Source organism: Oncorhynchus tshawytscha, linkage group LG03, assembly GCF_018296145.1.
Source record: "Oncorhynchus tshawytscha isolate Ot180627B linkage group LG03, Otsh_v2.0, whole genome shotgun sequence".
Taxonomy (NCBI): Eukaryota; Metazoa; Chordata; class Actinopteri; order Salmoniformes; family Salmonidae; genus Oncorhynchus; species Oncorhynchus tshawytscha.
The window spans coordinates 78,433,938-78,458,937 of record NC_056431.1 but is presented as its reverse complement, the minus strand read 5'-3'; the positions used below and the strand labels follow the sequence as shown (position 1 = coordinate 78,458,937).

At 46.8% G+C, this 25,000-nt stretch overlaps 1 protein-coding gene across 9 annotated transcripts in view; it reads right to left on the bottom strand.

The window, feature by feature from the left end:
• pard3bb (par-3 family cell polarity regulator beta b) overlaps positions 1-25,000 on the bottom strand; it is a 359,080-nt gene that overhangs the window by 258,722 nt on the left and 75,358 nt on the right. For 8 of the 9 annotated variants that reach the window (XM_042320041.1, XM_042320039.1, XM_042320042.1 and 5 more), the window contains one exon: positions 8,183-8,348. In XM_042320041.1, coding sequence (XP_042175975.1) covers positions 8,183-8,348 — 166 coding nt within the window. Of the gene's footprint in view, positions 1-8,182; positions 8,349-10,553; positions 10,700-25,000 lie in introns of those variants that run through there. The other variant, XM_042320047.1, reaches the window with a different exon arrangement.

Sequence of the window (25,000 nt, the reverse complement as noted above, 5' to 3'; positions counted from 1 at the left end):
GACCAGAGCATAAACCATAATTCATCTGATCAGACCAGAGCATGAACCACAATTCATCTGATCAGACCAGAGCATAAACCATAATTCATCTGATCAGACTAGAGCATGAACCATAATGCATCTGATCAGACCAGAGCATGAACCATAATGCATCTGATCAGACCAGAGCATAAACCATAATGCATCTGATCAGACCAGAGCATAAACCACCATGTAGCTGCAGGTAGACGTAATAGATGCTGTGTATCAGAGAGAGAGAGCTAATGTCTCACAGGAGCTCAGACTTAAATTATGAGATGTTACATGCCACTCACAGCTTCAGAGCAGTGTCTAATGTATCTATCCCAAAAAGCACCCTAATTCCCTTTATATAGTGCACTACTTTTGACCAGAGCCCTATGGGGCACTAGATAGGGAACAGGGTGCCATTTGGGACAAAGTCCATGTCTATCTCTTCAGATACTAACAGTGGATTCAGTTTGTTGATAACTTTGAGCTACAAAACAATCCAAAATGTGTTGTTTACCATTGGAAGGAGGACAGGCAAGGAGTCTGGTCGTATAGATACTAAAAGCAGGTAGATGACGCAATGTCAAGGTTGACGTCTATACCTGTATAACGTAGGTAGATGACCTACATACCTGTATAATGGAGGTAGATGACCTACATACCTGTATAACGTAGGTAGATGAGTTACATACTGTATAACGTAGGTAGATGACCTACATACCTGTATAACGTAGGTAGATGAGGTACATACCTGTATAACGTAGGTAGATGACCTACATAACGTAGGTAGATGACCTACATACCTGTATAACGTAGGTAGATGAGGTACATACCTGTATAATGTAGGTAGATGACCTACATACCTATATAACGTAGGTAGATGACCTACATACCTGTATAACGTAGGTAGATGAGGTACATACTGTATAACATAGGTAGATGACCTACATACCTGTATAACGTAGGTAGATGACATACCATAACGTAGGTAGATGACCTACATAACTGTAGGTAGATGAGGTACATACCTACATAACGTAGGTAGATGACCCATACCTGTATAACGTAGGTAGATGAGGTACATACCTGTATAACGTAGATAATGACCTACATACCTGTATAACATAGGTAGATGACCTACATACCTGTATAACGTAGATAATGACCTACATACCTGTATAACATAGGTAGATGACCTCATACCTGTATAACGTAGGTAGATGACCTACATACCTGTATAACGTAGGTAGATGACCTACATAACGTAGGTAGATTAGGACCTACATACCTGTATATCGTAGGTAGATGACCTACATAACGTAGGTAGATGACCTACATACCTGTATAACGTAGGTAGATGACCTACATAACGTAGGTAGATTAGGTACATACCTGTATATCGTAGGTAGATGACCTACATAACATAGGTAGATGACCTACATACCTGTATAACGTAGGTAGACGACCTACATACCTGTATAACGTAGGTAGATGACCTACATACCTGTATAACGTAGGTAGATGACCTACATAACGTAGGTAGATGACCTACATAACGTAGGTAGATGACCTACATAACGTAGGTAGATGACCTACATAACGTAGGTAGATGACCTACATAACGTAGGTAGATGACCTACATAACGTAGGTAGATGACCTACATAACGTAGGTAGATGACCTACATAACGTAGGTAGATGACCTACATAACGTAGGTAGATGACCTACATAACGTAGGTAGATGACCTACATAACGTAGGTAGATGACCTACATAACGTAGGTAGATGAACTACATAACGTAGGTAGATGAACTACATAACGTAGGTAGATGAACTACATAACGTAGGTAGATGACGCCACGAAAAATACAGCGCTACACACTACTAAGCGCTACACACTACTAAGCGCTACACACTACTAAGCACTACACACTACTAAGCACTACACACTACTAAGCACTACACACTACTAAGCGCTACACACTACTAAGCGCTACACACTACTAAGCACTACACACTACTAAGCACTACACACTACTAAGCGCTACACACTACTAAGCACTACACACTACTAAGCACTACACACTACTAAGCGCTACACACTACTAAGCGCTACACACTACTAAGCGCACTTCTAACAACTAAACAAGTTCAAGTCCAGCAGTCATTTGAAAAGAGTAAGATCATTTCTGCGTGACAAATCAATGGTGAAATCCATTAACGCCAAGATACTGGAATTCATTGGCCTTGACAATCAACCGTTCCCTGTCGTGAATGATGTTGGCTTTCGCCGACTGGTCGAGCACCTCGAGCCCCGGTACACACTACCAAGTAGGCGCTATTTGTCAGATGTTACCCTACCGGCGTTACAGGATTGTTGAAACACACATCTATGAGCTACTTGCTATTAGCTTCACGACTGACATTTGGACCAGCGACGTCAGCCCCATGAGCATGCTGAGTCTGGCAGCACAGTGGGTCCACGAGGATTTCCTACTGAGGAAACCGCTAAAGAATGTTCTCAAACCACTGCTGCCGTCCAATAGCATTTGAGAACATGTTTGAAACGTGGAAACTTGAACAACTGACTGGAGAAATCAACTAAACAGTAGACGTGATGCCCTCTGTCATGGCATTGAAAGGCCTCCTCAACTAAACAGTAGACGTGATGCCCTCTGATGATTCATGGCATTGAAAGCTGGTAGAAACTAAACAGTGAACATGATTCACTCTGATGGCATTGACAGCCTGCTCAACTAAACAGAGACGTGAGTTGAACATGATTCACTATGATTCCTTATGACAGCTGGTAGAAATCTGAACATGGCAGTTGAACCTGATTCACTAAACAGTATGATGCCAGCTGAACATGGCAGTTGAACATGATTCACTACGATTCCTTATGACAGCTGGTAGAAATGTCAACTAAACATGATTCACTGATGATTCCTTATGACAGCTGGTAGAAATGCTCAACTAAACAGTTGAACATGATTGCCCTCTGATGGCATTGAAGCCTGGTCAACTAAACAGTTGAACATGATTCCCTCTGATTCCATATGAAAGCCTCCTCAACTAAACAGTTGAACGTGATTCACTCTGTCATGGCATTGATGACAGCTCCTCAACTAAAATGTAGACGTGATGTCTGAACATGGCACTATGATTCCTTATCAGCTGGTAGAAAGTAGAGGGAGTTGAACATGATTCACTATGATTCCTTATGAAAGCTGGTACTAAACAGTAGACGTGATGCCCTCTGAACATGATTCACTATGATTCCTTATGACAGCTGGTAGAAATGTAGAGGGAGTTGAACATGATTCACTATGATTCCTTATGACAGCTGGTAGAAATGTAGAGGGAGTTGAACATGATTCACTATGATTCCTTATGACAGCTGGTAGAAATGTAGAGGGAGTTGAACATGATTCACTATGATTCCTTATGACAGCTGGTAGAAATGTAGAGGGAGTTGAACATGATTCACTATGATTCCTTATGACAGCTGGTAGAAATGTAGAGGGAGTTGAACATGATTCACTATGATTCCTTATGACAGCTGGTAGAAATGTAGAGGGAGTTGAACATGATTCACTATGATTCCTTATGACAGCTGGTAGAAATGTAGAGGGAGTTGAACATGATTCACTACGATTCCTTATGACAGCTGGTAGAAATGTAGAGGGAGTTGAACATGATTCACTATGATTCCTTATGACAGCTGGTAGAAATGTAGAGGGAGTTGAACATGATTCACTACGATTCCTTATGACAGCTGGTAGAAATGTAGAGGGAGTTGAACATGATTCACTACGATTCCTTATGACAGCTGGTAGAAATGTAGAGGGAGTTGAACATGATTCACTATGATTCCTTATGACAGCTGGTAGAAATGCATACCATTAGCTATCATTAATTAACATGCATTGATATTCATAGGACTCATATTTATAGGGACACTAACACTTTAAAGCCCTTCTGGGAACAGTCCCTGACAGACAGCAACTGTGTGTTACCATGCCTTCCCCAAATTATATTTGTGGGGTAAAATATAGATTTCCTTTCAGTCCCAAAAAGCATCCTTCCTTGGTCACTTAAGACTGGGTGGGGAATGACAGAGAGAGAGAGAGAGAGAGACAGAGAGAGAGACAGACAGAAACAGAGAGAGGGAGAGAGAGAGAGAGACAGAGAAACAGAGAGAGAGAGAGAGAGACAGACAGACAGACAGACAGAGAGAGAGAGAGAGAGAGAGAGAGAGAGAGAGAGAGAGAGAGAGAGAGAGAGAGAGAGACAGAGAGAGAGAGAGAGAGAGACAGACAGAGAGAGAGAGAGACAGACAGAGAGAGAGAGAGAGAGAGAGAGAGAGAGAGAGAGAGAGAGACAGAGAGAGAGAGAGAGAGAGAGACAGAGAGAGAGAGAGAGAGAGAGAGAGAGAGAGAGAGAGAGAGAGACAGAGAGAGAGAGAGAGAGAGAGAGAGAGAGAGAGAGAGAGAGAGACAGAGAGAGAGACAGAGAGAGAGACAGAGAGAGACAGAGAGAGAGAGAGCACAGACAGTTATAAATGAAGACACCACCTTTCAAAGAGGTACTACAGCCCCACAGACAGTTCTAAATGAAGAGAGGTACTACAGACCCACAGACAGTTATAAATGAAGACCACCTTTCAGAGAGGTACTACAGACCCACAGACAGTTATAAATGAAGACACAACCTAAGGACTCCAGAGTAAACAAGACAGGAGTTTCTGAGGCTTGTTATGTTCACTACTCCAGGCTGTCAAATAAGACTACAACCATCTCTCCTTTTACATCATCAGATGGTTCATAGACGATATTTAGTTTATGGTCCAACAGAAAGTATTATTTTAACAGCAGTCATTAATCTGTTAAAGCCGATTAAAGCCTTTCCAGGGAGTTGTTCCTCATAGCCTGGTTCCTCTCTAGGTTTCTTCCTTTCTAGGGAGTTGTTCCTCATAGCCTGGTTCCTCTCTAGGTTTCTTCCTTTCCAGGGAGTTGTTCCTCATAGCCTGGTTCCTCTCTAGGTTTCTTCCTTTCTAGGGAGTTGTTCCTCATAGCCTGGTTCCTCTCTAGGTTTCTTCCTTTCCAGGGAGTTGTTCCTCATAGCCTGGTCCCTCTCTAGTATCTTCCTTTCTAGGGAGTTGTTCCTCATAGCCTGGTTCCTCTCTAGGTTTCTTCCTTTCTAGGGAGTTGTTCCTCATAGCCTGGTTCCTCTCTAGGTTTCTTCCTTTCTAGGGAGTTGTTCCTCATAGCCTGGTTCCTCTCTAGGTTTCTTCCTTTCTAGGGAGTTGTTCCTCATAGCCTGGTTCCTCTCTAGGTTTCTTCCTTTCTAGGGAGTTGTTCCTCATAGCCTGGTTCCTCTCTAGGTTTCTTCCTTTCTAGGGAGTTGTTCCTCATAGCCTGGTTCCTCTCTAGGTTTCTTCCTTTCTAGGGAGTTGTTCCTCATAGCCTGGTTCTAGGTTTCTCTCTAGGTTTCTGGTTTCCTAGGTTTTTCCTTTCCAGGGAGTTGTTCCTCATAGCCTGGTTCCTCTCTAGTATCTTCCTTTCCAGAGAGTTGTTCCTCATAGCCTGGTTCCTCTCTAGTATCTTCCTTTCTAGGGAGTTGTTCCTCATAGCCTGGTTCCTCTCTAGGTTTCTTCCTTTCTAGGGAGTTGTTCCTCATAGCCTGGTTCCTCTCTAGTACTGTCCCAGACCTGTCTTCAATGTGTGTTCTAGCACAGGCCTGGCTGGCTGGCTGACAGCATGACCGCTGTTACATCAACCCCCCATTCCCCCTTCTTTCAGACCTGACCGATGGCTGTTACATCAAAGCCTGAGTACCACTCTTCATATTTTCAATCATGGTGGTGACTGCATCATGTTATGGGTATGCTTGTCATTGATTTTAAAAAAATAATAGAGCTAAGCACAGGCAGGATAATAACCGAAACACAAATATACAAGACGATATTGAATGATACGTTCTTCACTCGATCTCATGTTTGTTCATTTATACACAGAGGTTAAGGTGTCAGTCTAGACAGTTATCTTTCCCCCATGCATTCTCCATGCTGGTAAATTGTCAGTTTGTCATGTCCTCTCATCGTGATATACATATGGGTCCTGCCTGCCTATCGTGTTGTTCCTAAACAACGTATGGTCCTAGGGACCTACCACCTGGGAGGGTCAGGGGGAGATTAGAGGGGTGACCCCCCCCCCCCGTGAGAGGTCGTGGAGGGGTCACCCCTGAGAGAGGTCGTGGAGGGGTCACCCCTGTGAGAGGTCGTGGAGGGGTCACCCCTGAGAGAGGTCGTGGAGGAGTCACCCCTGTGAGAGGTCGTGGAGGGGTCACCCCAGTGAGGGGTCGTGAGGGGGATCACCCCTGTGAGGGGTCATGGGGGGGTCACCCCAGTGAGGGGTCGTGGAGGGGGATCACCCCTGTGAGGGGTCATGAGGGGGATCACCCCTGTGAGGGGTCATGGGGGGGGTCACCCCTGTGAGGGGTAGTGACTCCAGAACAACCAATACATCAAGAATGTTATATCCTGTATCCCACAGCCTTTCTCCTCGCTGCCCCAGACCCCTTTCCATGACCTGGCTGAATTAACACACCAAACGTTAAGTTAAACCAGAAATATGTCACTCATTTTGACGTTTTTGCCGAGGACATCTTAGTTGTGCATTTTTACATCTAACTAAGATGTTTGGTGCAGTATTTCTCAAGTGAAAACATTTGCATGAAATATATTTGTCTCTTGTTGAATGACAACAAACACTTAATTGAAGAATCCCTACTGTTGACCAATATTAGCCCATTAGGGGGGGCTGAGTCACTGGTGCTCTTCATGCCGTCCCTAGGATGTCTCAGGATGGTAAGTTGGTGGTTGAAGATATCCCTCTAGTGGTGTGGGGGCTGTGCTTTGGCAAAGTGGGTGGGGTTATATCCTGCCTGTTTGGCCCCGTCCGGGGGTATCGTCAGACGGGGCCACAGTGTCTCCTGATCCCTCCTGTCTCAGCCTCCAGTATTTATGCTGCAGTAGTTTGGGCTAGGGTCAGTCTGTTATATATGGAGTACTTCTCCTGTCTTATCCGGTGTCCTGTGTGAATTTAAGTGTGCTCTCTCTAATTCTCTCTTTCTTTCTCTCTCTCAGAGGACCTTTGCCCTAGGACCATGCCTCAGGACTACCTGACATGATGACTCCTTGCTGTCCCCAGTCCACCTGGCCGTGCTGCTGCTCCAGTTTCAACTGTTCTGCCTGCGGCTATGGAACCCTGACCTGTTCACCGGACGTGCTACCTGTCCCAGACCTGCTGTTTTCAACTCTCTAGAGACAGCAGGAGTGGTAGAGATACTCTTAATGATCGGCTATGAAAAGCCAACTGACATTTACTCCTGAGGTGCTGACCTGTTGCACCGTCGACAACCACTGTGATTATTATTATCTGACCATGCTGGTCATTTATGAACATTTGAACATCTTGGGATGTTCTGTTATAATCTCCACACGGCACAGCCAGAAGAGGACTGGCCACCCCTCATAGCCTGGTTCCTCTCTAGGTTTCTTCCTAGGTTTTGGCCTTTCTAGGGAGTTTTTCCTAGCCACCGTGCTTCTACACCTGCATTGCTTGCTGTTTGGGGTTTTAGGCTGGGTTTCTGTACAGCACTTTGAGATATCAGCTGATGTACGAAGGGCTTTATAAATACATTTGATTTGATTTGATTGAATGACCATCGAAGGGGCGTAGACTTCGACTTCAGAGAAAAAATGTTGAACAGCCAAACAAACCATCGTCTAAATGTCGGAATAGCACATTTCCCTGGGTCCTCCCACACCTCTGACCCCTGACCCCTTTCATTTAGTTCCAGGTTTCCCTGTGACCACACCACTGCTGTAGGCCTAATGCTGTTTCATATCGCCTAAATTAGTTCACAAAGCAGAACGTCAAATCGGGTGGCATACCGAAGTGCACTACACAGGGAATAGGGTGCCATTGGGGACACTAAATAGGGAATAGGGTGCCAATTGGGACACTATATAGGGAACAGGGTATCATTTGGGACACAGCCTCAGTGGAGGCATACAGATCTGGAATCAGTTTGATTGTGCTTTTATCTTAAAGGGGCTCCTCAAGGTTATCAACCCCCAAAACTATCTCCCTACTTCGATACGTACTGGATTTAAGAGCTGAGGAGTTGACCTCTATCTCTCCTCCTCTGATTGGCTGGAAGACGGAGACCTCAGCGTCATAGGGGTCTTGGCTGGTTCTTCCTGTTACTCCTGCTCTGGGACTCACAGCTCCTCTCCGCTGGGCTTCCTGCTCCTCATAGACGGCCATCAGCTAAACAGAGAGATATGGATGGAGAGAGGGAGAGGAGAGGAGAGGAGGAGGAGGAGGAGGAGGAGGAGAGAGGAGGAGGAGAGAGAGAGAGAGAGAGAGAGAGAGAGAGAGAGAGAGAGAGAGAGAGAGAGAGAGAGAGAGAGAGAGAGAGAGAGAGAGAGAGAGAAGAAAGGAGAGGAGAAAGGAGGGAGAGGAGGAGAGGAGAAGAGAACAGAGAGAAGAGAGGAGAAAGGAGGAGAGAGGAAAGGAGAAAGGAGGAGAGAGGAAAGGAGAAAGGAGGAGAAAGGAGGAGAGAGGAGAAAGGAGGAGAGAAGAGAAAGGAGGGAGAGAGAGGAGAGAGGGGAGGAGAGAGGAGGAGAGAGGAGAGGAGAGGGGAGGAGAGGGGAGAGGAGAGGGGAGGAGAGAGGAGAGAGGAGAGGAGGAGAGAGGAGGAGAGAGGAGAGGAGAGGTGAGGAGAGAGGAGAGAGAGAGAGGGGAGGAGAGAGGAGAGGAGGAGAGAGGAGGAGAGAGGAGAGGAGAGGGGAGGAGAGAGGAGGAGAAAGGAGGAGAGAGGAGGAGAGAGGAGGAGAGAGAGGAGAGGAGAGGAGAGGGAGGGAGGAGGAGAGAGGAGGAGAGAGGAGGAGAGAGGAGGAGAGAGGAGAGGAGAAAGGAGGAGAGAGGAGGAGAGAGAGCTTTTATTTCACACTGCTCATCAAAAGTCAGAAAAACAGGAAACACAATAGAAGATGGTGACAGAGGTTTGAGCATCACAGCAATCATGTCTTCAGACTACAATGGCTGTGATTTAAATAGGCCCCGAGACAACTAGCCAATCATGTCTTCAGACTACAGTAGCTGTGATTTAAATAGGCCCCGAGACAACTAGCCAATCATGTCTTCAGACTACAGTAGAGACAGTGTAATCTGTACAGCTCCCCCAGCTACAGTAGAGACAGTGTAATCTGTACAGCTCCACCAGCTACAGTAGAGACAGTGTAATATGTACAGCTCTCCCAGCTACAGTAGAGACAGTGTAATCTGTACAGCTCCCCCAGCTACAGTAGAGACAGTGTAATCTCTGTACAGCTCCCCCAGCTAGCTCCCCCAGCTAGAGACAGTGTAATCCACCAGCTACAGTAGAGACAGCTACAGCTCCCCAGCTACAGTAGAGACAGTGTAATCTGTACAGCTCCCCAGCTACAGTAGAGACAGTGTAATCTGTACAGCTCCCCCAGCTACAGTAGAGACAGTGTAATCTGCACAGCTCCACCAGCTACAGTAGAGACAGTGTAATCTGTACAGCTACAGCTCCCCAGCTACAGTAGAGACAGTGTAATCTGTACAGCTCCCCCAGCTACAGTAGAGACAGTGTAATCTGTACAGCTCCCCCAGCTACAGTAGAGACAGTGTAATCTGCACAGCTCCACCAGCTACAGTAGAGACAGTGTAATCTGTACAGCTCCCCCCCCAGCTACAGTAGAGACAGTGTAATCTGTACAGCTCCCCCAGCTACAGTAGAGACAGTGTAATCTGTACAGCCCCAGCCCCCAGCTACAGTAGAGACAGTGTAATCTGTACAGCTCCCCCAGCTACAGTAGAGACAGTGTAATCTGCACAGCTCCACCAGCTACAGTAGAGACAGTGTAATATGTACAGCTCCCCCAGCTACAGTAGAGACAGTGTAATATGTACAGCTCCCCCAGCTACAGTAGAGACAGTGTAATATGTACAGCTCCCCCAGCTACAGTAGAGACAGTGTAATATGTACAGCTCTCCCAGCTACAGTAGAGACAGTGTAATATGTACAGCTCCCCCAGCTACAGTAGAGACAGTGTAATATGTACAGCTCCCCCAGCTACAGTAGAGACAGTGTAATCTGTACAGCCCCAGCTACAGTAGAGACAGTGTAATCTGTACAGCTCCCCCAGCTACAGTAGAGACAGTGTAATCTGTACAGCTCCCCCCAGCTACAGTAGAGACAGTGTAATCTGTACAGCTCCCCAGCTACAGTAGAGACAGTGTAATCTGTACAGCTCCCCAGCTACAGTAGAGACAGTGTAATCTGTACAGCTCCCCCGGCTACAGTAGAGACAGTGTAATCTGTACAGCTCCCCCAGCTACAGTAGAGACAGTGTAATCTGTACAGCTCCCCCGGCTACAGTAGAGACAGTGTAATCTGTACAGCTCCCCCGGCTAAATCAACTTGGATATCAAAACGGTGTTTACCTTGTGGATCAGGACACTATAGAGAACATCCAAGGAGCCCAGCATGTTGATTTACAGACAGTTGTCCAATCCAGTCAGCTGTCTGTGTGAGTGGCTCTGTTATATATACCTCCTCCGCCTAGTGACCAGACCACTGACTCCGCAGTTAGTTACAGTTAACACCACAACACCACTGTTCTAGGGACCTCTAGGTCAGATACAGTGTGTGTGTGTGTGTGTGTGTGTGTGTGTGTGTGTGTGTGTGCATGGGGGGGTGCTCTAAAATGCACCCTATTCCCTATATAGTGCACTACTTTAGCCCAGAGCCCCATGGCACCCTATTCCCTATATAGTGCACTACTTTAGCCCAGAACCCCATGGCACCCTATTCCCTATATAGTGCACTACTTTAGACCAGAGCCCTATGGAACCCTATTCCCTATATAGTGCACTACTTTAGACCAGAGCCCTATGGAACCCTATTCCCTATATAGTGCACTACTTTAGACCAGAGCCCTATGGAACCCTATTCCCTATATAGTGCACTACTTTAGACCAGAGCCCTATGGAACCCTATTCCCTATATAGTGCACTACTTTAGACCAGAACCCCATGGCACCCTATTCCCTATATTGTGCACTACTTTAGACCAGAGCCCTATGGAACCCTATTCCCTATATAGTGCACTACTTTAGACCAGAGCCCTATGGAACCCTATTCCCTATATAGTGCACTACTTTAGACCAGAGCCCTATGGAACCCTATTCCCTATATAGTGCACTACTTTAGACCAGAGCCCTATGGAACCCTATTCCCTATATAGTGCACTACTTTAGACCAGAACCCCATGGCACCCTATTCCCTATATTGTGCACTACTTTAGACCAGAGCCCTATGGAACCCTATTCCCTATATAGTGCACTACTTTAGACCAGAGCCCTATGGAACCCTATTCCCTATATAGTGCACTACTTTAGACCAGAGCCCTATGGAACCCTATTCCCTATATAGTGCACTACTTTAGACCAGAGCCCTATGGAACCCTATTCCCTATATAGTGCACTACTTTAGACCAGAACCCCATGGCACCCTATTCCCTATATTGTGCACTACTTTAGACCAGAGCCCTATGGAACCCTATTCCCTATATAGTGCACTACTTTAGACAAGAGCCCTATGGAACCCTATTCCCTATTATAGTACACTACTATAGACCAGGACCCATAGGGGTTCCATTCGGGACACGGCCTGTGTTTGTGTTCTAGGGGCATCCAGCTCCATGTGAGGGGTGGGGCCCACTGAATAGAGGGACCACAGTGTTTATACATCTATACACACAGCACACAGAAAGAGGATTTTACCAGCAAAGGCAGAGGCTTCCTGCAAGCACTGGCACGTAAACACACACACACACACCCGGCCCAAACCCACACGCAGGTATAAACCTACAAATCAACAGAACATTACATACAGAGAGAACTGGGGAACAAGTCACCATGGCCAAAATATACCCCAGCCCAGAGCCTACCAACATACCACAGCCCAGAGCCTACCAATATATACCACAGCCCAGAGCCTACCAACATACCACAGCCCAGAGCCTACCAACATACCACAGCCCAGAGCCTACCAATATACCACAGCCCAGAGCCTACCAATATACCACAGCCCAGAGCCTACCAATATACCAACAGCCCAGAGCCTACCAACATACCACAGCCCAGAGCCTACCAATATACCAACAGCCCAGAGCCTACCAATATACCAACAGCCCAGAGCCTACCAACATACCACAGCCCAGAGCCTACCAATATACCACAGCCCAGAGCCTACCAATATACCACAGCCCAGAGCCTACCAACATACCACAGCCCAGAGCCTACCAATATACCACAGCCCAGAGCCTACCAATATACACCCCAGCCCAGAGCCTACCAATATACCAGAGCAATATCGTATCTTAGACTACCTCCAGCCCGTCTAACAGACATCACCTCCCTGACATTTCTTCCTATACCGCAATCCATCCCACCACCACCATACCCCCTCCCCTACACCAAGCACAGCCTAGCCCCGTCCAAGTACCCCTGTCTAGCTCTCCTCCATCTTTCCTCCCCTTCTCTGGCTGGGGCATGATCAATGTGAAAGGCTGCTGATTTATTTTTGAAGAGCAGGAGACTCACTTCCTCCTTGCCAGCTGAGGGAGAAGGAGGAGGAGGAGGGAGGAGGAGGAAGGGGGGGAGGAGGGTGGTGGAGGAGGAGGAGGAGGCAGGAGGGTGGAGGAGGAGGAGGGAGAGGAGGAGGAGGGGGGGAGGAGGAGGAGGAGGAGGGAGGGAGGAGGAAGGGGGAGGAGGGTGGAGGAGGAGGAGGAGGAGGAGGAGGAGGGAGGAGGCAGGAGGGTGGAGGAGGAGGAGGGAGGAGAGGAGGGGGGGGGGACGAGGAGGACGAGGAGGAAGGGGCGGGAGGGTGGAGGAGGAGGAGGAGGAGGAGGAGGGAGAAGGAGGCAGGAGGGTGGAGGAGGAGGAGGGAGAGGAGGAGGGGGAGGACGAGGAGGACGAGGAGGAAGGGGGGGGGGAGGGTGGAGGAGGAGGAGGAGGAGGAGGAGGGGGGAGGGAGGGAGGAGGAGGAGGAGGAGGAGGAAGGGGGGAGGAGGAGGAGGGTGGAGGAGGAGGAGGGAGGAGGAGGAGGAGGAGGAGGAGGAGGAGGAGGAGGAGGGAGAGGAGAGAGGGGGGGGGAGGAGGAGGAGGAGGGAGAGGAGAGGAGGGGGAGGGAGGGAGGAGGAGGAGGAGGGAGGTGTACGTGGTACACAACATATGTCATCAATCTGCACTGGCAGAGAAGAGAGATGGAGGGTTGGGTGGGTGTGTTCTCTCTGTCTAATGTCTACTTTATTGTAAACATAACGGTGGTCCTCCCAGTAAGCATCCATCCGTCTGTGTCGAGCCCAGGGACATGATCCCCATTCTCTCTCACTATTTCAACGTTACCTTTCCTTCCTGACAACAACAACACATTAGGATGCAGAATGACACAAACTATACCTTAATACTAGGGCTAGGTGACAACACCATCCACGTTGAAGCTACACAAGGCAACATCTACTTTCCCATACCTCACTTCTTTAAAAAACTTGCATCTTTGACGATCTCTTTATACCTAAACCTCCCCTCCCAGCCCCGTGACTGTGATTCTATGATTCCACTAGCTAGGTGCTTTACAATCTGAGGCCCAGAATAGAACCAGGCCATTACCTGTAAGACTCTCTCATACAGACACCTCAGCCCTGTTATTCATGTCAGCCCTGTTATTCATGTCAGCCCTGTTATCCATGTCAGCCCTGTCAGCCCTGTTAGCCATGTCAGCCCTGTTATCCATGTCAGCCCTGTCAGCCCTGTTATCATTGTCAGCCCTGTTATCCATGTCAGCCCTGTTATCAATGTCAGACCTGTTATCCATGTCAGCCCTGTTATCCATGTCAGCCCTGTTATCCATGTCAGCCCTGTCAGCCCTGTTATCCATGTCAGCCCTGTTATTCATGTCAGCCCTGTTATCCATGTCAGCCCTGTTATCCATGTTAGCCCTGTTATCCATGTCAGCCCTGTTATCCATGTCAGACCTGTTATCCATGTCAGACCTGTTATCCATGTCAGCCCTGTTATCAATGTCAGCCCTGTCAGACCTGTTATCCATGTCAGCCCTGTTATCCATGTCGGCCCTGTTATCCATGTCAGCCCTGTTATCCATGTCAGCCCCCATGTCAGCCCTGTTATCCATGTCAGCCCTGTTATCCATGTCAGACCTGTTATCCATGTCAGACCTGTTATCAATGTCAGACCTGTTATCAATGTCAGACCTGTCAGACCTGTTATCCATGTCAGACCTGTTATCCATGTCAGCCCTGTTATCCATGTCAGCCCTGTTAATGTCAGCCCTGTCAGACCTGTTATCCATGTCAGACCTGTTATCTATGTCAGCCCTGTTATCCATGTCAGCCCTGTCAGCCCTGTTATCCATGTCAGCCCTGTTATCCATGTCAGCCCTGTTATCCATGTCAGCCCTGTTATCCATGTCAGCCCTGTTATCAATGTCAGCCCTGTCAGACCTGTTATCCATGTCAGCCCTGTTATCCATGTCAGCCCTGTTATCCCTGTCAGCCCTGTTATCCATGTCAGCCCTGTCAGCCCTGTTATCCATGTCAGACCTGTCAGACCTGTTATCCATGTCAGCCCTGTTATCCATGTCAGCTCTGTCAGACCTGTTATCCATGTCAGCCCTGTTATCCATGTCAGCCCTGTCAGACCTGTTATCCATGTCAGCCCTGTTATCCATGTCAGCCCTGTCAGCCCTGTTATCATTGTCAGCCCTATTATCCATGTCAGCCCTGTTATCCATGTCAGCCCTGTCAGACCTGTTATCCATGTCAGACCTGTTATCCATGTCAGACCTGTTATCCATGTCAGCCCTGTCAGACCTGTTATCCATGTCAGCCCTGTTATTCATGTCAGCCCTGTTATCCATGTCAGCCCTGTTATCCATGTCAGCCCTGTCAGCCCTGTTATCCATGTCAGCCCTGTTATTCATGTCAGACCTGTTATCCATGTCAGCCCTGTTATTCATGTCAGCCCTGTTATCCATGTCAGCCCTGTCAGCCCTGTTAGCCATGTCAGCCCTGTTATCCATGTCAGCCCTGTCAGCCCTGTTATCATTGTCAGCCCTGTTATCCATGTCAGCCCTGTTATCAATGTCAGACCTGTTATCCATGTCAGCCCTGTTATCCATGTCAGCCCTGTTATCCATGTCAGCCCTGTCAGCCCTGTTATCCATGTCAGCCCTGTTATTCATGTCAGCCCTGTTATCCATGTCAGCCCTGTTATCCATGTTAGCCCTGTTATCCATGTCAGCCCTGTTATCCATGTCAGACCTGTTATCCATGTCAGACCTGTTATCCATGTCAGCCCTGTTATCCATGTCAGCCCTGTCAGACCTGTTATCCATGTCAGCCCTGTTATCCATGTCGGCCCTGTTATCCATGTCAGCCCTGTTATCCATGTCAGCCCTGTCAGCCCTGTTATCCATGTCAGCCCTGTTATCCATGTCATGTTATCCATGTCAGACCTGTTATCAATGTCAGACCTGTTATCAATGTCACCTGTCAGACCTGTTATCCATGTCAGACCTGTTATCCATGTCAGCCCTGTTATCCATGTCAGCCCTGTTAATGTCAGCCCTGTCAGACCTGTTATCCATGTCAGACCTGTTATCTATGTCAGCCCTGTTATCCATGTCAGCCCTGTCAGCCCTGTTATCCATGTCAGCCCTGTTATCCATGTCAGCCCTGTTATCCATGTCAGCCCTGTTATCCATGTCAGCCCTGTTATCAATGTCAGCCCTGTCAGACCTGTTATCCATGTCAGCCCTGTTATCCATGTCAGCCCTGTTATCCCTGTCAGCCCTGTTATCCATGTCAGCCCTGTCAGCCCTGTTATCCATGTCAGACCTGTCAGACCTGTTATCCATGTCAGCCCTGTTATCCATGTCAGCTCTGTCAGACCTGTTATCCATGTCAGCCCTGTTATCCATGTCAGCCCTGTCAGACCTGTTATCCATGTCAGCCCTGTTATCCATGTCAGCCCTGTCAGCCCTGTTATCATTGTCAGCCCTATTATCCATGTCAGCCCTGTTATCCATGTCAGCCCTGTCAGACCTGTTATCCATGTCAGACCTGTTATCCATGTCAGACCTGTTATCCATGTCAGCCCTGTCAGACCTGTTATCCATGTCAGCCCTGTTATTCATGTCAGCCCTGTTATCCATGTCAGCCCTGTTATCCATGTCAGCCCTGTCAGCCCTGTTATCCATGTCAGCCCTGTTATTCATGTCAGACCTGTTATCCATGTCAGCCCTGTTATCCATGTCAGCCCTGTTATCCATGTCAGCCCTGTCAGCCCTGTTATCCATGTCAGACCTGTTATCCATGTCAGACCTGTTATCCATGTCAGCCCTGTTATCCATGTCAGCCCTGTCAGCCCTGTTATCATTGTCAGCCCTGTTATCCATGTCAGCCCTGTTATCAATGTCAGACCTGTTATCCATGTCAGCCCTGTTATCCATGTCAGCCCTGTCAGACCTGTTAGCCATGTCAGCCCTGTTATCCATGTCAGCCCTGTCAGCCCTGTTATCATTGTCAGCCCTGTTATCCATGTCAGCCCTGTTATCAATGTCAGACCTGTTATCCATGTCAGCCCTGTTATCCATGTCAGCCCTGTCAGCCCTGTTATCCATGTCAGCCCTGTTATTCATGTCAGCCCTGTTATCCATGTCAGCCCTGTTATCCATGTTAGCCCTGTTATCCATGTCAGCCCTGTTATTATCCATGTCAGACCTGTTATCCATGTCAGACCTGTTATCCATGTCAGCCCTGTTATCAATGTCAGCCCTGTCAGACCTGTTATCCATGTCAGCCCTGTTATCCATGTCGGCCCTGTTATCCATGTCAGCCCTGTTATCCATGTCAGCCCTGTCAGCCCTGTTATCCATGTCAGCCCTGTTATCCATGTCAGCCCTGTTATCCATGTCAGACCTGTTATCCATGTCAGACCTGTTATCAATGTCAGACCTGTTATCAATGTCAGACCTGTCAGACCTGTTATCCATGTCAGACCTGTTATCCATGTCAGCCCTGTTATCCATGTCAGCCCTGTTAATGTCAGCCCTGTCAGACCTGTTATCCATGTCAGACCTGTTATCCATGTCAGCCCTGTTATCCATGTCAGCCCTGTCAGCCCTGTTATCCATGTCAGCCCTGTTATCCATGTCAGCCCTGTTATCCATGTCAGCCCTGTTATCCATGTCAGCCCTGTTATCCATGTCAGCCCTGTTATCAATGTCAGCCCTGTCAGACCTGTTATCCATGTCAGCCCTGTTATCCATGTCAGCCCTGTTATCCCTGTCAGCCCTGTTATCCATGTCAGCCCTGTCAGCCCTGTTATCCATGTCAGACCTGTCAGACCTGTTATCCATGTCAGCCCTGTTATCCATGTCAGCTCTGTCAGACCTGTTATCCATGTCAGCCCTGTTATCCATGTCAGCCCTGTCAGACCTGTTATCCATGTCAGCCCTGTTATCCATGTCAGCCCTGTCAGCCCTGTTATCATTGTCAGCCCTATTATCCATGTCAGCCCTGTTATCCATGTCAGCCCTGTCAGACCTGTTATCCATGTCAGACCTGTTATCCATGTCAGACCTGTTATCCATGTCAGCCCTGTCAGACCTGTTATCCATGTCAGCCCTGTTATTCATGTCAGCCCTGTTATCCATGTCAGCCCTGTTATCCATGTCAGCCCTGTCAGCCCTGTTATCCATGTCAGCCCTGTTATTCATGTCAGACCTGTTATCCATGTCAGCCCTGTTATCCATGTCAGCCCTGTTATCCATGTCAGCCCTGTCAGCCCTGTTATCCATGTCAGACCTGTTATCCATGTCAGACCTGTTATCCATGTCAGCCCTGTCAGACCTGTTATCCATGTCAGCCCTGTTATCCATGTCAGCCCTGTTATCCATGTCAGCCCTGTTATCCATGTCAGCCCTGTCAGCCCTGTTATCCATGTCAGCCCTGTTATCCATGTCAGCCCTGTCAGACCTGTCAGACCTGTTATCCATGTCAGCCCTGTTATCCATGTCAGCCCTCTTATCCATGTCAGCCCTGTTATCCATGTCAGCCCTGTTATCAATGTCAGCCCTGTTATCCATGTCAGCCCTGTCAGCCCTGTTATCCATGTCAGCCCTGTTATCCATGTCAGCCCTGTCAGCCCTGTTATCCATGTCAGCCCTGTTATCCATGTCAGCCCTGTTATCCATGTCAGCCCTGTCAGACCTGTTATCCATGTCAGCCCTGTCAGACCTGTTATCCATGTCAGCCCTGTCAGCCCTGTTATCCATGTCAGCCCTGTTATCCATGTCAGCCCTGTTATCCATGTCAGCCCTGTTGACAGTCTCAGCTCAGAGTGAAGGTACACAACATCAGACACCATGGCAGACAATAACTCAACCTTCACAAGTAACATTTATGATCTACACAGAGAGGACTGTTCATTGAGACGGATGATCTACACAGAGAGGACTGTTCATTGAGATGGATGATCTACAAAAAGAGGACTGTTCATTGAGATGGATGATCTACAAAGAGAGGACTGTTCATTGAGATGGATGATCTACAAAGAGAGGACTGTTCATTGAGATGGATGATCTACAAAGAGAGGACTGTTCATTGAGATGGATGATCTACAAAGAGAGGACTGTTCATTGAGACGGATGATCTACAATGGGAAGCGGACCTCAAACACTTCTCTTTTCATTTTCTAACAGGGTAATTATTCCATTATATAAAATGATTGATCATGATCGTGTATAATTTTTCGTTACGGTATCTACGTGACTTTATTAATGTCTATAAATCATGATTCCATATACTAAATGACCAAGTAGGCCAAAGCCCATAGCAAAAGGAGAAGCTAATTTATCCTCTTTCTCTGCAACAGGTGACCTTAATAATACACTTAGAGAAACAGAGAAGCAGACAGGAATTCATATATGTCTGTAATTGAGCTTGTTTCATGCAAATTAAATCAGATCAGATGTGTGAGAGAGAGAGAGAGAGAGACAGAGAGACAGAGAGAGAGAGAGAGAGAGAGAGAGAGAGAGAGAGAGAGAGAGAGAGAGAGAGAGAGAGAGAGAGAGAGAGAGAGAGAGAGAGAGAGAGAGAGAGAGAGAGAGAGACAGAGAGAGAGACAGAGAGAGAGAGAGAGAGAGAGAGAGAGAGAGAGACAGAGAGAGAGACAGAGAGAGAGACAGAGAGAGACAGAGAGAGACAGAGAGAGACAGAGAGAGACAGAGAGAGAGACAGAGAGAGACAGAGAGACAGAGAGAGAGACAGAGAGAGACAGAGAGACAGAGAGAGAGAGAGAGAGAGAGAGAGAGAGACAGAGAGAGACAGAGAGAGAGACAGAGAGAGACAGAGAGAGACAGAGAGAGACAGAGAGAGACAGAGAGAGAGAGAGAGAGAGAGAGAGAGAGAGAGACAGACAGAGAGAGACAGAGAGAGAGGAACAAAGAGGGAGAGTCTCTCTCTCTGTCTCTCAATCCAAAGGGCCTGTATTAGAATGGGAAACGGGTTTACATTGCCAAAACAAGTGAAATAAACAAACAAAAGTGAGAAGACAAAACATCAACAAAAAACTATTTGAATTTAACAGTAAATATTACATTTAAAAAGATACACAGTGTTATATTTTCAGATATATAGTGTTTTAGCAATATGCAAATAGTTGTAGTACAAATAAAGAAGATAAATAAACAGATACATATAATGTTGTTTGTGTTCCACCGGCTGCCTTTTCCTCTCGGCAACGGGCCACAAGTCTTGTTGCTGTGATTGCTGTATTTCGCCTAACAGATATGGGAGTGTATAAATGATTGATTGGTTTTCAAAGTCTTTGAGTGTAATCAGAGGAAAATATGTATCTCTAATATGGTCATACATTTGGGCAGGAGGATAGGGAGTGCTCTCCTACACCCAGGTCTTGTTATATCAGGTCATAAATTCCTGGTTGAGACCATCTCCCCCTGGTCATGCAGAAAGAGAGGGAGAGAGCACAGAGAGAACAAAGGACTTTACTTGGCTGAACTCTTAAATCGCCAAAATGAGAGAATTAAACAATATTTCTACTTTTGAGAATGTGGGAATGTGGGAATGGTCCATGGACACTTAAGGGATTATAACGAGTGTGTTTCATTTGGTGACCTCATGAAGTACATGTAACACACATACAGTGGGGTAAAAAAGTATTTAGTCAGCCACCAATTGTGCAAGTTCTCCCACTTAAAAAGATGAGAGAGGCCTGTAATTTTCATCATAGGTACACTTCAACTATGACAGACAAAACGCGAAAAAAAATCCAGAAAATCACATTGTAGGAATTATAATGAATTTATTTGCAAATGATGGTGGAAAATAAGTATTTTTGCCCCACTGTATGTTTCCTATAGTCTTCTATAGTCTTTTCCTCTGTTTTGCTGTCCCCCCCAAAAGGGAATAGTTTTGTCTTCAAACGTTGCTCTCAAAATAAGACGCTGCTTTAATACATTTCCTTTATAGGCCAACAATGTAGCTATTGAAAATGGTGACTTGTGGTATTGAATATGTCACTGTGTTTGTGTGTGAAGGTACAGGAAACAGGCTCTGCGATGGCATCCGGACAAGATACATTTCCCAGCTGTCAGGTTTACATCTAATTATTATGATTAAACATGAAACTATTTGTGAAAAGATGTAATGTGATGTTAACCTTCTAAATGAGAGTATGGATTTTCATATAAAGATTATATATATAAAGATTAACTAGTGTAGTGGCCACACCCCCTGTGAATTCAACAACCATTGCAACCTTCGCTTACACTGAGGTTTTTGTGGACTTAACTATTGGCAATCACAGCTCACACTGTGGGTTTGCTTGGTATTGGTACTCAAACCTGTGTCACCTCAGTTTACACAGAGGTACGCGTGGTCTGAAGAGGATTCCCTCAGGAGGGGGTTTTATTCGTAACAACAGAAAAGGGCGGTTCCATGACGCCAGATCATGTCTGTGCTCACGGGTGCGTGGCCGTTGACTAGTTAAACTTTACCGGGAATACAATTCTCTCAAATTTAAAAGGTTTACATCACATTACATCATTTCACAAATAGTTTAATCTTTACTCATGAATTTTATATAATAATTAGAAAACACCTTAATTGAGAAATGTACCCATTCAGAAATAGAGTTATGTGTGTTTCCAAATAGAGTTATGTGTGTTTCCTGTCCTTTGTGAGGTCACCAAATGAAACACAACTGTTTCCTGTCCTTTGTGAGGTCACCAAATGAAACACAACTGTTTCCTGTCCTTTGTGAGGTCACCAAATGAAACACAACTGTCCCTTAAGTGTCCACAGATCCTTCCCATATTCTCACAAGTGGACATAAAGTTTCAAACTTAGGACAAGAATACAGACAACCGCCAAAACATCTATTCTATGAGAACATTTCCTTAGGGTACTCTGAAGAAACCATTCTAACAACAAGGGAATAATTTGCTCTTCGGGGGAAACGCAACCAGAGAGACGCTGATGAACTCTCTAGCAGACGAACCGGATTCCAACAGAGACACAGCAACGACATCCGGGCGTAAATACGTACTTGCAATTTCTTTTCTATTGAGCGGCAAAGGATTAGCATTTCAATGAATAAAATTATAGACTGTGTGTAATGAATCCATTTTGTCTTTCCGGCTCTTTCTCAGTCCCCTGCCACTTCCCTTTGTCTACCAAGCCGTCATATCAGCTTAGCCCACTAGGGACTCTTTCCTATCATGGTTAGTAACCAATATCTACTGTTTGTTTGTTACGTATTTGTTACGTATTTCTGTGATTATTTCGTTAGTTAGTAAATAAATAATTAAAGCCAATTTGTATGTTGCTGATTCATAATTTATACAAGGGTTCATGTAGATAACCAAGAACATTTAGCATCTCCTGGCTTCCACGAATAGCCTACAAGCCACTGATGCAGACCTTTGAAACATCTACATTTTAAAAAGTCTAATAAATCCATGTAATATAGCCTACACCTTCACAATAAATCCATTATTTATTTTAGACTGGTCTGAAGAAGCACGATGTGAAGAAAATGTATTTCAGAAGAATAGAACAGCCTACTCTGCGTTGTCCAGCTATGCCATATGGCTGTGGGCTACAGTAGTTCATTTAGGGTTATGGGGATGAGGTATTTGGGTGGGCTATTTACAGACGGGCTGTGTGCAGGTGCAGTGATCGGTAAGCTGCTCTGACAGCTGGTGATTAAAGTTAGTGAGGGAGATATAAGTCTCCAGCTTCAGTGCTTTTTTGTCATTTGTTCCAGTCATTGGCAGCAGAGAACTGGAAGGAAAGGCGGCCAAAGGAGGTGTTGGATTTGGGCATGACCAGTGAAATATACCTGCTGGTGCGCGTGCTACGGGTGGGTGCTGCCATGGTGACCAGTGAGCTGAGATAAGGCGGAGCTTTACTTAGCAAAGACTTATAGATGACCTGGAGCCAGTGGGTCTGCCGACGAATATGTAGCGAGGGCCAGCCAACGAGAGCATACAGGTTGCAGTCGTGGGTAGCATATGGTCGCTTTGGTGACAAAACAGATGGCACTGTGATAGACTGCATCCAATTTGTTGAGTAGAGTGTTGGAGGCTATTTTATAAATGACATTGCCGAAGTCAAGGATCGGTAGGATAGTCAGTTTTACGAGGGTATGTTTAGCAGCATGAGTGAAGGAGGCTTTGTTGCGAGATAGTTAAATTCAATTTTGGATTGGGCTCTATAGGTTATGGGCTCTATAGGTAACTAGTTGTCGGTAGCGGAGTCGATGGAACGAGCAGGGTTGGACACGACAACATTATATCCCACATGCAGTCTATGTGGTTAAAATGAGCCGCCAAATGAGCCGTCTCCAGAGCTGTCTGTCCCATTTCCCAGCTAGGTTACAACGTGCTTTGTCGCCAGTACCCATGACCGGTCGGTAGGGTAACCTCCATGATGAAGTTTTTTCCCTGGGTCTATTTTTGACTTAACGGGGATGCCCTTTCCAGTCATTCATTCATTCTTACAGGTAGCCGAGGGCCTGTTTGCTTGGCTGTCTGTCTGTTTGGCTGTCTGTCTGGCTGTCTGTCTGGTTGTTTGGCTGTCTTACAGGCAGCTGAGAGGCTGTCTGCTTGGCTGGCTGTCTGGCTGTCTGTCTGGCTGTTTGAATGTCTTACAGGCAGCTGAGAGGCTGTCTGCTTGGCTGTGTGTCTGGCTGTCTTACAGGCAGCCGAGGGGCTGTCTGCTTGGCTGGCTGTCTGTCTGTCTGGCTGGCTGTCTGGCTGTCTGTTTGGCTGTCTTACAGGCAGTGGAAGGACTGTCTGCTTGGCTGTCTGTCTAGCTGTCTGTCTGCCTGGCTGTCTTACAGGCAGCCGAGGGGCTGTCTGTTTGGCTGTCTTACAGGCAGCCGAGGGGCTGTCTGCCTGTCTATTTGGCTGTCTTAAAGGCAGCCGAGGGGCTGGCTGTCTGTCTGTCTGTCTGTCTGTCTGTCTGTTTGGCTGTCTTAAAGGCAGTCGAGGGGCTGTCTGTCAGGCTGTCTGTCTGGCTGTCTGTTTGGCTTTCTGTCTGGCTGTCTGTTTGGCTGTCTTAAAGTTAGCCGAGGGGCTGTCTGTCTGGCAGTCTGTCTGTCTGTTTGGCTGTCTGTCTGTTTGGCTGTCATACAGGTAGCTTAGGGCTGTCTGTTTGGCTGTCTGTCTGGCTGTCTGTTTGGCTGTCTGTCTGGCTGTCTTAAAGTTAGCCGAGGGGCTGTCTGTCTGGCTGTCTGTTTGGCTGTCTGTCTGGCTGTCTTAAAGTTAGCTTAGGGCTGTCTGTCTGGCTGTCTGTCTGACTGTCTGTTTTTCTGGCTGTCTTACAGGTAGCTCAGGGGCTGTCTGTTTGGCTGCCTGCAAACTTCTAAATATGCCTAGGCAATGCTGGACTCATCCCAAATTGTCCCCTATTTAACGACCTAGTGCACTGGCCTATATATACGGAATAGAGTGCCATTTGGGACACAGCCATTGGCTGTTTGAGTGTTTCCCCTCCAGACTACATTAACATAAATGTGGCATGAATCAGGGTGCTTAGGTTTTACACCGTCAGCAAAAAAACCACAAAGGCTGTTATGCTGTTACAGCTGGATAAAGACTGGGCTGGGAAGCACAGGGAGGCTTTTCTAAATAACAAGTACGCTATAAAACAGAGCCAAGTAGAAACGTCTTGCTCAATGACACGTGTATTTCTCTAACTCTACAGGGAGTGAAGAGGTTTGCTAACTGGTTTCGATAAAAGCCTTACAACAAAACAAAAAAATTGCAGCAAACTAAATAGCGTGCCACTAAAGATTTTGCTAGAAGTTTGACACTAGTGGTGAATCTGCGGCAAACCTTTGGCAACAACAAAGATATACATTGTAGAACGTGGCAAACAGTTCTCTCAAAGATTATATATCTGATTCTGTGAAAAACCTGGAGAAACAATATTTATCGCCACTCGTGGCAGTTTACCAGAAGCCGTTTCAGGTGAACACATGAGTTCAAAGACCAGTAACCGTTGACGACCATTAAGGGGGATTAGAAATATGTTGGAAAACGTAAACCAAGCTACCTAGCTACCTACCTAGCTACATACCATGCTACCCAGCTACATACCCAGCTACATACCTAGCTAGCTACCTACACAGCTACCTACCTAGCTAGCTACCTACCCACCCAGCTACCTACCTAGCTAGCTACCTACCCAGCTACCTACCCACCCAGCTACCTACCTAACTACCTACCCAGCTACCTACCTACCCAGCTAGCTACCTACCTACCTACCCAGCTACCTA